Source organism: Cnephaeus nilssonii, assembly GCF_951640355.1.
Source record: "Cnephaeus nilssonii genome assembly, chromosome: 9".
Classification (NCBI taxonomy): Eukaryota; Metazoa; Chordata; class Mammalia; order Chiroptera; family Vespertilionidae; genus Cnephaeus; species Cnephaeus nilssonii.
Window position 1 is genome coordinate 37,422,458 of NC_137080.1, and position 12,786 is coordinate 37,435,243.

The following is a 12,786-nucleotide window of genomic DNA, read 5'->3' on the forward strand; positions in this document are numbered from 1 at the left end:
TCTCCTCCTTTGAAAAGCGTCAGCTCTACCCTCTCTCTCAGGTCTGCTCTCAACATGTGCAGGACCAGGGACAAGAATACAAGTGGAGGCCCACATACCGTATGTCTAAGTATTCTGAATATTTAAAGGTTATAAATCAAACTAACAAACTATTGAAATAAAAACGTTTAATTCTCCAACTTTGGAAAATAGGCCATCAAAAATGACTTGGGAGGCAAAGTTTGGATTTATCGTTCTTGGACTACTCTGAGTTCTATGCTGAAATGTGGTGACCTGGGGGAAGATCCCCCCACCCCAGTTTATAGTAATGACCCCCATCTCTTCTCCTTCTGGCCTCCCATCGTACTGCAGAGGACCCTTGCATGTAAGCAGACAATCCAGCCTCCCACGCCCATACACAGCTGCCCTGGACCCCCCCTCAGGCCAGGTGCACGCGCTGGCAGGGAGGTCCACTCTCCCTCTAGGGAGGATGATCTGGGGAAGAAGCCCCGGACTCAGGGAGCTCCAGGGTCCCAGGCACTTGCGTGTGGTCTGGAAGGAAGGCCAGGCATCTGAGTGTGCATGTCCCCCGGCCGTGTGGATTTCTCACTCGGGGGGAAGGGTGGGGCTGGACAAAAGCCTGAGGGCCCTCTGAAGAATGATGCATCTGGCAGTCCCTCTTCCTCTGGCTGAAGGGCCTCCTCTTCACTCTCGGAGCAGTCCATCCCTCCCTCTCTCCAAAAGATTTGGCACCCTCTGAGGAGGTGGCCATTAGGAACAGAGGAAATGTCCACCCCTCCAAGGCAGGCTTCGATTTTGGCTCTGGGGAGAAATGGGAGCCAGTATGTGGCAGGGTGGACAGATCTACCTGACGAGGGCCTGCATGTCTACGGGAGTGCTTATGTGTGTCTACATCAGTGAGTGCGTCTGTGTGCATTTGTGGAGGTGTGAGTGTGTGTCTGTATCTCTCTCTCTGTATATCTCTCTCTGTATCAGTGCCTCTGTGTCTGGGTGTGTCCCTCTAGGAGTATCAGTGAGTGTGTCTGTGTGTATCTGAGGGTTTTATGGGGCCCACTCTACTAGGAAGAGTCAGCCTTCACGCTACAGGAGCGTTGTCTGTGATGCCTCCAGGGTCAGGAGGGCTCCCGGCTCCCTGGCAGTCTGCTGCAGAAACCCGGCTGTCCTCCAGCCTGGGGGGGTTCCCTGGCTCTGGTTCAATTGCCCGGGTGAGGCCCAGGACACTGTCCTATCCGTGCAACCTCAGTGCCCCCATTGACCTCCAGAGAAAGCCCAGACAGGCTTTGCCAAGGCAAGTGATTGAGGCAAACTAGCAGAGATGGCAAACAGTGATAAATCCCAGACTGATGGAGTGAGGAGAGTGGCTTGCTCACCACTGCTAATGGGAAGGGAAACCAGTGGTGTTTTGGAGGGCAGACTAGCAGTATCTGTGAAACAATTTTAAAATGTTTGTGCCCTTTGGCCTAATAACTCCTCCTCTAGGCACTTGTCTTTAGGGAATAAATGTTACACACAAAAATATAGGTAAGCAGATGTTGTTTATAGTAGCCTCTCCAGTATAAAAGAAAAACAGAAACAATCTAAAGTACCTAATAATGGGAAACAGGTAGACTCCATCTCGCCCATCAATACGATGAAATACTAATCAGCCACCAAAATCATGCTGTGGACATATGTTTACTGACAAAGAGACATATTTATAACATATAGTCAAGGGGAAAGCACACTGTAACAAAAGGGCATATAGAGTAATCATATTTTATTAAAAAGTACATGAATGAAAAAATGTTATAAAGTTTGGAAGGAAATATGCCAAATTAATAATAGTGATTATCAATAGAGGGTAAGATGATGAGTATATTTTCTAACACATCATATTCCTATTTTCTAATACTCTGATAAAATGTATATATAATTGCAATAATTATATATAAAGTACATATAAATAAAGTGTACATTAATTAGAAGAGAGTAAAGCTTTTGAAAAGGTCATCAACTGTAGCAGCATGGCCACCGTGGATGGAAACCTCTGCTCATGGGGATTTTATGAGAAGGAGCCAGGGAGTCAGGGGAAGGCACTCAGCCTCCCGCACCCACTCTCCAGCCTCCTCAAGGGACCCCTTGCAGAGTAGGGGTGGAGGCGATCCATCCTGGCCCTGGAAAGTGAGCCAGAGTTAGCTGCTGACACCAAGGCAAAGGGAACCAAGCTACCATCCCTGGGACCTTGACCTTTCTGTGGTGAAAGGGCCAAGGCTATGTGAATTTAGTAATCACAAGGAAACACGGCCTGGACCGAGTAGAGTGAACGCCTTAAGCCTTGAGACCATATTGGAGGTCAGCAAGGTGTGGCCAGTGGCCCCATCCCGGTGAGCTGGGCCCAGCGGTTGGAGTCGGCCTGCAGCACTGGGACTCGGATGTACCGGCAGGGCCTCCAGCAGCTCTGTAGCAGGGCAATCACTCCTCACACTGACACCACCACAGCCACTGCAGGTACAGGACCCCAACTAAACACAAATGCAGACTTGAGCCACAGTGGCTCTCTGCCATCTCCTCTTGGCCAGCACGGCACTGTGCCCAGCAAGGATGGGGAACCCTTGGGTGAGTCTGCTACACCAAAGAGGTGGGAACGGCCAGGGCTTGTCCCCCGTGAGCATCTCCGGAGGCTGGAGAAGTTGTGTTGCTTCCTTCCCTCAGTGGCTCTGCTGAGGCCTCAGAAGACTGGGCTGAAAGAGCAGCTCAAGGGGATGGCACAGAGGATGGTGTGAAGGCAGGGGAGGTGGGAAGGGCCCAGCCAGAGCCTCTGCAGTGGCGACCTGGAACGGGGAGCATGTCTAGGGTGGGGCAGGCAGGAAGCTGTGACTGACAGGTGACGAGAGGTCCAGGAAGCTCCTGGCAGCCCCTCTCTCCAGGTGAATTTGGTTCTGCTGCCTGCGTACCCAGCCTTCCAGAGCAGCGTTTGGAGCTACCTGAGCAGCATCTGTTGTGGGACGACAGCCTATGTGGCTTCTGTTGGCACAATCCTTCTCTGAGCTCTCACAGTAATTTGTTTCTTTCTATTTTTTAACTTTTTATTGATTTTTAGAGAGAGAAGAAGGGAGAGGTAGAGAGAAAGAGGAACATCGATGTGAGAGGGTAACATTGATTGGCCGCCTCTTGCACACCCCATACTAGGGATCGAGCCTGAAATCTGGGCATGTGCCCTGACCAGGAATTGAACCAGCAACCTTTTGGTACATGGGATGATGCCCAACCAACTGAGGCACACTGGCCAGTACACAATTTGTTTCTTTTCTTTTCTTTTTTTTTTTTTTACGAATTAGGCAATTTATTTATTTATTTATTTTTTAGCAGTCATCTTAGGCAATTTATTAATCCAGCATTTGTTCTTGTTGGCAGCTGCCACCTGCCCTGCAATTCTGTCCAGATCTCTCTGTCTCTGAGGTGTCAGTTTGTGGCCCCCATCCTGATCCTTTTCCACCATTTTCAGCCCCTCCAGGGCTGGGGGACCCTGTGGGGCACTCTCTTAGAGCCTCTGCTAAAGTGGCTGGCACGGCACCATTTCTCTGCCGCCTCCATAGATCTTGGTCAGGGAGCCAACCCCAGCGCCTCCCCGAAGGTGCAGGTGCCGCCCTGTGGGAGCAGCTCGTGTGCAGAACCAATTCTCACCGCAGGGAGCAAGCGCTCTATGCTCTCTATGCCAACTTGCCAGTGCCCACCCATTCAGGGACTGTCAGCTTCCCGGACGTTTTGAGGAAGGCTGCCAGAGCTCTGAGGAACTCCTGCTGGTTCACATCTTTTACAGTCACTCCGGGCAGCGTGCGGCCTCCTCACTGCCAGCCAGGGGAAAGGAGCATCGACGTTTCCCACAATTTGTTTCTTAAAAGCAGTTCTGGCCTGGCCGGTGTGGTTGAGCCTCGACCCATGAACCAGAAGGTCATAGTTTGATTTCGGGTCAGGGCACATGACCGGGTTGCGGGCTCAATCCTCAGTAGGGGGCTTGCAGAAAGCAGCTGATCAATGTGTCTCTCCCTCTCATCGATGTTTCTATCCTTCTCCCCGCTCCCTTCCTCTCTCTGAAATAAATAAAAATATATGTAAAAAACAAAAAAGGCCCTAACCAGTTTGGCTCAGTGGATAGAACGTCGGCCTGCAGACTGAAGGGTCCCAGGTTCGATTCCGGTCAAGGGCATGTACCTTGGTTGCGGTCACATCCCCAGTGGGAGGTGTGCAGGAGGCAGCTGATCACTGTTTCTCTCCCATCGATGTTTCTAACTCTCTATCCCTCTCCCTTCCTCTCTGTAAAAAATCAATAAAACATATTTTAAAAAAAACACAAAAAAAACCATAAAAGCTGTTCTGCAACCCACCGCTGCCTTTGTAGGTTACTAATTGTCTCCTCTGTGTCAAAACACAGTAGGAAGGGGCTTCATCAGCCAACTTCCCCTCCAAGGCTGGCCCCTGGGTTCCAGAAGAATCCCAGAGTGAAGACCATTAGCTCAGCCCTCTAGTAAGCTGACTCCTTCACCAACATTTAAACCTGACCCACGATGATGGCCCTGACTGATAGCTCATGAGGTTGCACCATGGATTCTTCTGGAGCCAGTGTGAGGTGAAGCATGGCAGGTGCCAGGTCTCATTATGGCAGAAGTTTGGACCTGCTGGGAGCAAATTGCTCTTTTGTGGTTTTCTTCATCTGAGAGGCTCTCATGACAGTTTGTCTAACATCAGGAACACACAGGTGTTTTGATTATGTTTCTAAAACCCACCTCTGCTGACAAAATGCTTCAGTGAATTCCCAGTGATATCCAAACTCCTAAGAATTGCACACCAAGCCCTGGCAGCATCTGGCCCTGCCCACCATTCCAATGTCCACCTCTGAGCTCTGCTATACTCCCTTCCTGGATTGCTCTGCCTTCTTTCCCTGACCCTTCTTCATCTGTTCAAGACTTACTTGTACTTCAAGACTTGACCCAAATAACACCTCCTCCAGGAAGTCTTCCCTGACGGCTTTCTGCCCCCATCTTCTAGCAGGGTCGTGCCCCCTTCTCTGAACTCATATAGCATTCTGTGTCTGCCTCTATCAGAGTACTTAATGTGAAGTGCCTTTCCTCAACATTGCTGACATTCGGTTCACATAACTGTTTCAATAAGCTTTTTTGGGGCAGCGACTGTATCTTTTGCCTTTATAGCTCTAATTAAGTGCCTGGAAAAAATGTATCTCTGAACACTTGCCGAATGAATGAGTGACTTGGCATGTAAATGGAAATGGTTCTGGAATCCACAAAATAGACGATAGTTGCTCTGATTTGCAATAAAGGTTAGTCTCTGACTTCAGGCGAAGGTGTTTGGTATAACACTTGGGCAAGATGTTAGAATTCATTGTGAAAGTCTGGTTTTCAGACTCTGGAGAAGGAAGCAAAGATTACTAGAAGCCAACATGGGTTCAAGAAAAGTCAGATCAGACTAACCTCAGGAAACAGCAGATATTTGAATTTCAGCAGGATATCTGAGAAGGTTCCTCTGACATCCTTGGGCAAATGGAGAACAGTGCGATTGCATGGGCTTCTGGCCACTGACAGGATGTGCCCAAAGAACCCAGTGAGCCTGGAGGGGACCCAGGGCGGCACTGGGCTTGGGGCCTGTCCTGTCATACACTGCTAGGAAATGACTTGAATGAGGACAGCAAGGGCAGGTAGGGAGAGAGTGTATCCTGGATGATAAAAACCCAGGTTTTTAAAGAGTCCAAAAGGTTAAAAGTGAACAGGAACAAAGCTAGTCACGTGGCAGCTGCAGGACGCCTAAAGGCAATGCGTGGGCTTCCGGTGACTTGTTAGCCTTGACTTGGCTGGCCGCAACCTGACACACAAGGGCATTAATCAATCACAACCCCAGGTCAAGGGCACCCCTCACTGGACAGACAACCTTGAATTTAGAGGAGACTGATCAGGATGTGGGGGCTCATGTAAAGTGATGAAGGAAGTGAAGTGGGTCGGTCTGAAGCCGAGAAGGCTGGGCATAGGCCCTCCATGTCCTGTGCTCGTGTCATTGGGGCTCTTCACAGAGACCAGGTGAGGGGGCCTGGCCCCTGCTCCATTCTCCAGTTCATATGCCATGGCACCGGGCAGGCACCTTCAGGAGGAAGGGGTGATGGTTTGTTCTCCACCACCTGTCTGCTTTGTCCTCCTGGAGCCGGCCCCGGTTGTAACTTTAGAGGCTTCACACGTGTTAGCCATGGTGCTCACGGAGCTTCTCTGACTGACCTGCCTGCCCTCAGATATCTAAGGCTTGTTGTGAGGTGTCAGAACCATGACCTGTGGTGTCCCAGGATCCATAGTGGAGATGGTGGATGGCCAAATCCAGCTCAGTAAGAGCTGCCTGGAACAAGAGCTTCCAGGCATCAGGAGAGAGGGAGAAGTTGGAAAAGTGAGTCCCGGTCACTGCAGATGATCCAGAAGAAGCCAGAAGCCCACCAGGCACAGACTTTGCAGGGACCTCGCATCCTGGGGTCCTGTTATTCCAAGACACCGGCAGGCAGATACCAGTCTCTTCAGTGGGCCCTGAGTTTCAGTTGTACCTGATATGGGTTTGTTCCGTCTCCTACTAAGTACCAACATTTCTTTCCTAGAGATCCTGTCTTCAGTGTTGGGGTGAAGTATATAGATAGGGGATGAGCAGATCTTGAGTCACAAACTTTTCTTTTTTTATCGTGGTAAAAAGCACATCACATAACATAAAATTTGCCATTTTAGCTGTTTTTCAGTATACAGTTGAGTGACATTAAGTACATTCATACTGTTGTGCAATCAATCTCTAGAACACTTCATCTTGCAAAACAGAAACTGTACCTACTGCACTAACTCCCTCTTCCTCCTCCCCCCTGGCTGCTGACAACCACCCTTCGACTTCCTGCCTATGAATTTGACTACTCCCAGCACCTCATATAAGTGGAATCATGCAGCATTTGTGCTTTTGTGACTGGCTTATTTTACTTAGTATAAGGTCTTCAAGGTTCATCATGATGAAGCATGTGTCAGAATTTCCTTCCTTTGTAAGGAGAGCCAATTTTAAAAAAAAAATTTTTTTTAAAATTGATTTTTAGAGAGAGAGGAAGGGAGGAGAGACAGAAACATCGATGTGAGAGCAAGGCATCCATTGGCCACCTCCTGCATGCCTCCTAATGGGGATCGAGTCCACAACCTGAGCCTGTGCCCTAAGAATCTGCCTGGCAACCATTCGGTGCACAGGAAGATGCCCAACCAACTTAGCCACACCGGCCAGGGCAGCCACACAGTTTGGGACTAATTTTTCTGAGCCCCACCCTAACCATCTCTGTGCCTGTGGTTGAAAACCTCTGAGGTGCAGGGACCCAGAAAGAACCACTTCAGCCCTCATCACAATAGACAGTGTCCCACTTAGGTATCATTGAAAGCTTGAAGCAAATCCGTGTAAGTCATCAAGTTCTGAGGAAAAGTGTATCCCCCACCAAGCTTGGGAATTCTCTGCCTCATGATTAAGAACTGAAGTGGTTATAAAATTATGGAAAACATTTGAAGAGCTTAAAAAATGTAATTTCGGAGAAAACATTGTCATGTAACAATGGAGTATCTTTTGCTAAGCCAGGTTTTTAAAAATGGTTGAATTTCAAAGGAAACTGGATTCATGTCAACCTAATGCACGTATGTTTAATTTGTTAGTGATCCTAAAAGCTCTGTTAAGGCTTCCTATCCACATATACTCCTGGCTTTTTGGTGGATTCCTTTGATTTAGAAAGGCACTTGCTGTCAAGAGTAAAGGGTTCAAACTCCATGGACTGTGTATATGTGTGTTGCATATACTATATAGAGTTGTTATGGATTCAAGTATGTATACACAGAAAACGTTTTTGACACTGGTTTCCTGTGTGGAGAGGGAACGGGATGGTGGAGTGGAGGAGCGATAAAAATGTTACCTTTCTGGGCTAAGTCTCTCCCCCCCCCGCCATGTTGTACATTTAAAAAATGTTTTTGAGTGGTATTATAGGCTGTTTTGGTTTCTCTCTTTAAATATTCTATACTAAAAAAACCAAGAATAGGAAATGTTGCTAAAAATAACTCATTCATAAGTAAACCCCAAGGTTATTAGCCAGCATGCATATTCTAATTTCTCTCCCATCATTGTTAGAAATCAGTCTTTTTCCAAAATTAAAGTGATTACTACTTTGAGTTTAGGCTCCATATATTCATATCTTTGTCCGAAAGGAGCAAGGGAAGCATTAGGAGTTGTGTTTATGGAACAATTTTCAACCGTTGTCATCTCCTGGCACACATAAACTAATTACTAAAATTCTGTGACACACCAAAAATACAGTATGTTTTTTGCCAATCTGACAAAAAAAATAGATATAATTTTGATTCATTCACACCAGATTTTTATTGTTGCGTTGGCTGTTGTCGTTTTTTAATTTGACAATCTAAGAGTAAAAAGGTCAGTGCCCCTGACTAAAGAGTTAGGTATGGCATGTTTTAAAAATTCTTGTGGCACAGTGGTTGAAAATCACTGGTTTAGGGGAAAGTCTTCCCTGTTTGGATTTATGTTAAAAACACACACACAGTACAGAATGACTACTTTTTAATACATACCTCTAGTCCACCTTCCTGGTAATTCTCCATTAATCTCTGCATAAACTTTTCAACTATTTGTGGTCTGATAACTGAAAAGTTTTCTTTCATGACTTGGTGTTTCCAAAGGTCTAGGGGAAGAAACATACCACTATTAGTATCGTGATACAATGAACAACCGTTAATGACTATGAAATGGCAGCTCTCTGAGACAGCACTGGCCACAGCTAGCTGTCATTTCCAAATACATGAAAACTTAGTGGGGAAGTCGGGGAGGGAAGGAGGTGGTTGAGGACACAGGATCTTTCAGAACATGGAAATAAGGAAGATATCTAATGAGACCCTAATAAAAAGATTCAGAAAAGCACCTCTGAAGACAGGGAATAATATTGCTACCATAACTAAAAATCGTGGGTCAAATATTATTGGCCCTGCGTGATGTCACTAAGTGCCTATATGTATCTGAACAATTATTTGGCCTAACACAATCATCAGAAATAAATGAAGAGCTAATATATGTACATATTTCAGTACATTCCTGGTGTTACAGGCAAAATTAATTTAAATATGGAGTTAATTTAAAAAAATGGGAGGAGCCCGGCTGGCATGGCTCAGTGATTGAGCATCGACCTATGAACCAGGAGGTCACGGTTCGATTCCCGGTCAGGGCACATGCCCGGGTTGTGGCTCGATCCCCAGTTGGGGGCGTGCAGGAGGCAGCCCATCCATGATTCTCTCATCATTGTTTCTCTCTCTCTCTTCCTCTCTGAAATCAATAAAAAAACATTAAAAAAAATAAAATAAATGGGAGGAAATCCAAAAGAAAGAAAAGAGTCATAGGTTAGAAATGTTGAGAGTGGACAGACTATAAACTTTAGTTCCTAGACTGAAGCCACAATAGGGCTGACACTTATGAGATGAAACATGTACACAGTTACTCACAATAGCATTGTTTAGGACAGCAAAAGCTTGGAAACAAAACCTAAACTGTAGAATATCCTTCAAGTGGAACAGTATGAAGTTGTAAGAAAGAAAGGACCTTCTCCATGTACTGATATGAAAAGAAGCATCGGTTGTTAAGTGAAATATTCAACTTGCAGGACAGTGGATATAAAATGCTATCTTTTATGAGAAAGATATGATAAATATAATAAAGTGGGAGAATATCTCCTCAAGCCTATTAAACGTCATTGCTCCAAAAATTTGCCATTCTCCAATATCATCACTTCTCCCCTCTTTCCTGGACCACTCAAAATAGCACACGTTATTTTTCCCACCTCATAAAAATCCTTCTCTAGACCCCACTTCCCCTGTCCGCCATTATCTCATCTCTTTGCTCCCTTTTTAGCAAAACTCTCAGAAAGAGATGTCAACCCTTACTGTGTGTGACTTCTCTCAAAATCCTTCTTAAACTCACTCACCCAGCTTACACCTGCACCACGCCAATGAAACTGCTTTTGCCATAAGCACCAACATGATCACAACATGGCTAAAGCCAGTGGTTTTACTTGACATGGCTAAAGCCAGTGGTTTACTTTACAGCAACATTTCACACAATTTTTCACTTCCTTGTGCTCGAGAAACTTCCATCACTAGACGTTGGGACAGCACTCTGTCCTACTTTTCCTCTACCTCACTGTTTGTTCCTTCCAGATCCCTTTTATTGGTTCTCCTTTTCCCCTCCCCACTCCCAGCCCTTGACGTTCGAGTGTCTTAGGACTCATCCCTGAGTCAACCTGTTTTTCTATCTACACTCACTCCCTTGGATATCAATAACATCCGTATGCTGACAACCCTGAAAATTAGATCTCACTCCCACTTGGCATCTCTCCTTGGATGTCTTTAATCACACTTCTCTTGTGATTAAATTCCTGATCTTCCCTCCCCAACTTGCCATCTCAGTTGATGGCAATTCTATTTTCCCAATAGCTCAGGTCAAAATCTTGGAGTTACCATGGATTCTTCTCTTTCTCCCATACTCAATACTCAACTCATTAATGACTACTTCAAAAACATACCCAGAATCTGGCCACTTAATACTTCCACTGCTCCAACCTTGTTTGAGCCACCTTGCTTGGATTATTGCAATAGCCTCCCAACCAGCCTATCCCTTATTCCACCCTTTCTTCCTTCACTGCCCCTTCTTAAAACAGGAGCCAAAGAGATTCTATTAAAATGTAAGTCAGATCATGTCACGCAAAGCCTTGGGCCGGCTCCCCATTACATTCAGAGTAAACACAGAGTAAACATTGTAAAGACCTGCATGATCTGTTCTCCTTTCTGACTTCATCTCCTGCTATTCCCCCTCAATCTTTCCTTTCCAGTCACATTTGGGTCTTTGGTGTTCCATAAATGTGTGATCGGCATGCTCCGCTTAGGGGCTTCATATGGACTTTTGTTGTTCTGTCTGAATGCTCTTCCTCCAGATACCCATCTAGCTAATTCCCTCACTTTCTTCAAACTTTGCTCAAAATGCACTTTCTTAGTGAAGTGTATTCTGACCACCCTATTTAAAATTGCCACGTGCCCCATCAAACCTCCACAGCCCCATCCTCCTTACAGCATTATCTTCTTATTTCTTACTAGAGGCCCAGGTAGGGTGCATGGGTAGGGTCCCTAGTGGCTGGTGGCCGCCAGCCGGGGCCTCTCTTTCTCTGGCTGCCGGCTGGGGCCTTCCTTCGTTCCGCACCGCCCCCTGGTGGTCAGTGCACGTCATAGTGAGTGGTTGAACTCCCGGTTGGTCAAACTCCAGAGGGGGCAATTTGCATATTAGCCCTTTATTATATAGGAGGATGTTTATTGCTTATTGTCTGTCTACCCCCTTCTAGATGATAAACTCCATTAGGGTAAGGATTTTTTGCCCCATAACAGTAAGGATGCAAACAGTGTCTAAAATATAGATGCCTAGAACATAGTATGCCCTAGCCGGTTTGGCTCAGTGGATAGAGCGTCGGCCTTCGGACTCAAGGGTCCCAGGTTCGATTCCGGTCAAGGGCATGTACCTTGGTTGCGGGTGCATCCCCAGTGGGGGGTGTGCAGGAGGCAGCTGATCGATGTTTCTCTCTCATCGATGTTTCTCACTCTCTATCCCTTCTCCCTTCCTTTCTGTAAATGGTCAATAAAATATATAAAAAAAAAATAGAACATAGTATGTGCTCGGTAAATAGGTATTGAATGAAGGAATGAATTAGTATATGCATAATAAAAGCCCTGAAAGGATATATTAAAAACTAATTAAAAGTGTGGTTACATAGGGGGTGGTAGAAGAGGGTCAGTGGTGGCAACACGACTTCTAAGTATACATTTTTAATATCATTTTGAATTTTGAACCAGGTTAAACAAATAAAATCAAATTTAAAATAATATGACAATGCTAGAACCATGGAAGTACGTCAACACTCCTTCACTTGCATGTGGAAGAGCAAAAGCACATGTGTGTGTTAGTTGTGCGGGTAGGTGGGGCTCATTTCCTTGTGCATGGCCCTGGGGGTGCTAGAAATAAAGAGAGACCTAGGGAGTCATAGACTGGAGCCAAGCCTCATCCCACTCCCCCTTTTTGTTGGGCGTGCTGACCATCAGCAAGAGCACGCACAGAGCCACTCCCTGCCCCCAACTGGCTCTTCCAAGTTTCAGATGAGGTTTCTGACTCACACTTTCATTTTTTCTGACAGGAGACTCACTGCACATAAGAGGAAACATCCGGCACAATCTTCCCAGAAATGTGAATATGACACAGCAGGGGCCTCTGGTATTTGCACTTATTATGTTATTTATTGGGAGGCGGGGGTCCTGTTTTTGAAAATGGGATTCCATTTTCTTTTACAATTGTCTACTTTCCATCATAAACAAATAAATCTGATGTTGCTTTTCCTTTAGGACAACAAAGGCGGTAGACATATCATCACTGTCCTAGCAAAATTGAAGTGGAAAATCCAAAAGATTAATGTGCCTAGAGGTTCACACTTCTTAAGATGTCTAAGACTTCTATAAATCTAAACTTTGACAATTCAGAGCTTATGTATATTTCAGACAAGAAATTGGATACTTTTCCCAGGATACTTTAGGGGCAGGTCTCTGGCTCAGAGAAGCCCAGTGAGGGACCACATCCATCACACACTTCCTGTTTGGGGACCATCACCTGCCAAATACCCGCAGAACTGGTTTGGCTTTAGCTCCGGGCTTAGCTGAAGGG

At 46.0% G+C, this 12,786-nt stretch overlaps 1 protein-coding gene and 1 pseudogene across 2 annotated transcripts in view; both read right to left on the bottom strand.

The window, feature by feature from the left end:
- The window catches only part of LOC307105423 (uncharacterized protein), a gene marked incomplete at both ends in the record, with an annotated part of 140,657 nt that overhangs the window by 16,726 nt on the left and 111,145 nt on the right, over positions 1–12,786 (bottom strand). The window contains one exon of the mRNA XM_079781175.1: positions 8,616–8,725. Coding sequence (XP_079637301.1) covers positions 8,616–8,725 — 110 coding nt within the window. The remainder of the gene's footprint in view (positions 1–8,615; positions 8,726–12,786) is intronic.
- Positions 3,335–6,230, bottom strand: LOC307105376 (small ribosomal subunit protein eS19-like; annotated as a pseudogene). The gene is made up of 2 exons: positions 6,164–6,230; positions 3,335–3,823 (listed from the first exon to the last, which is right to left on the bottom strand). The product of its transcript is annotated as a small ribosomal subunit protein eS19-like (transcript).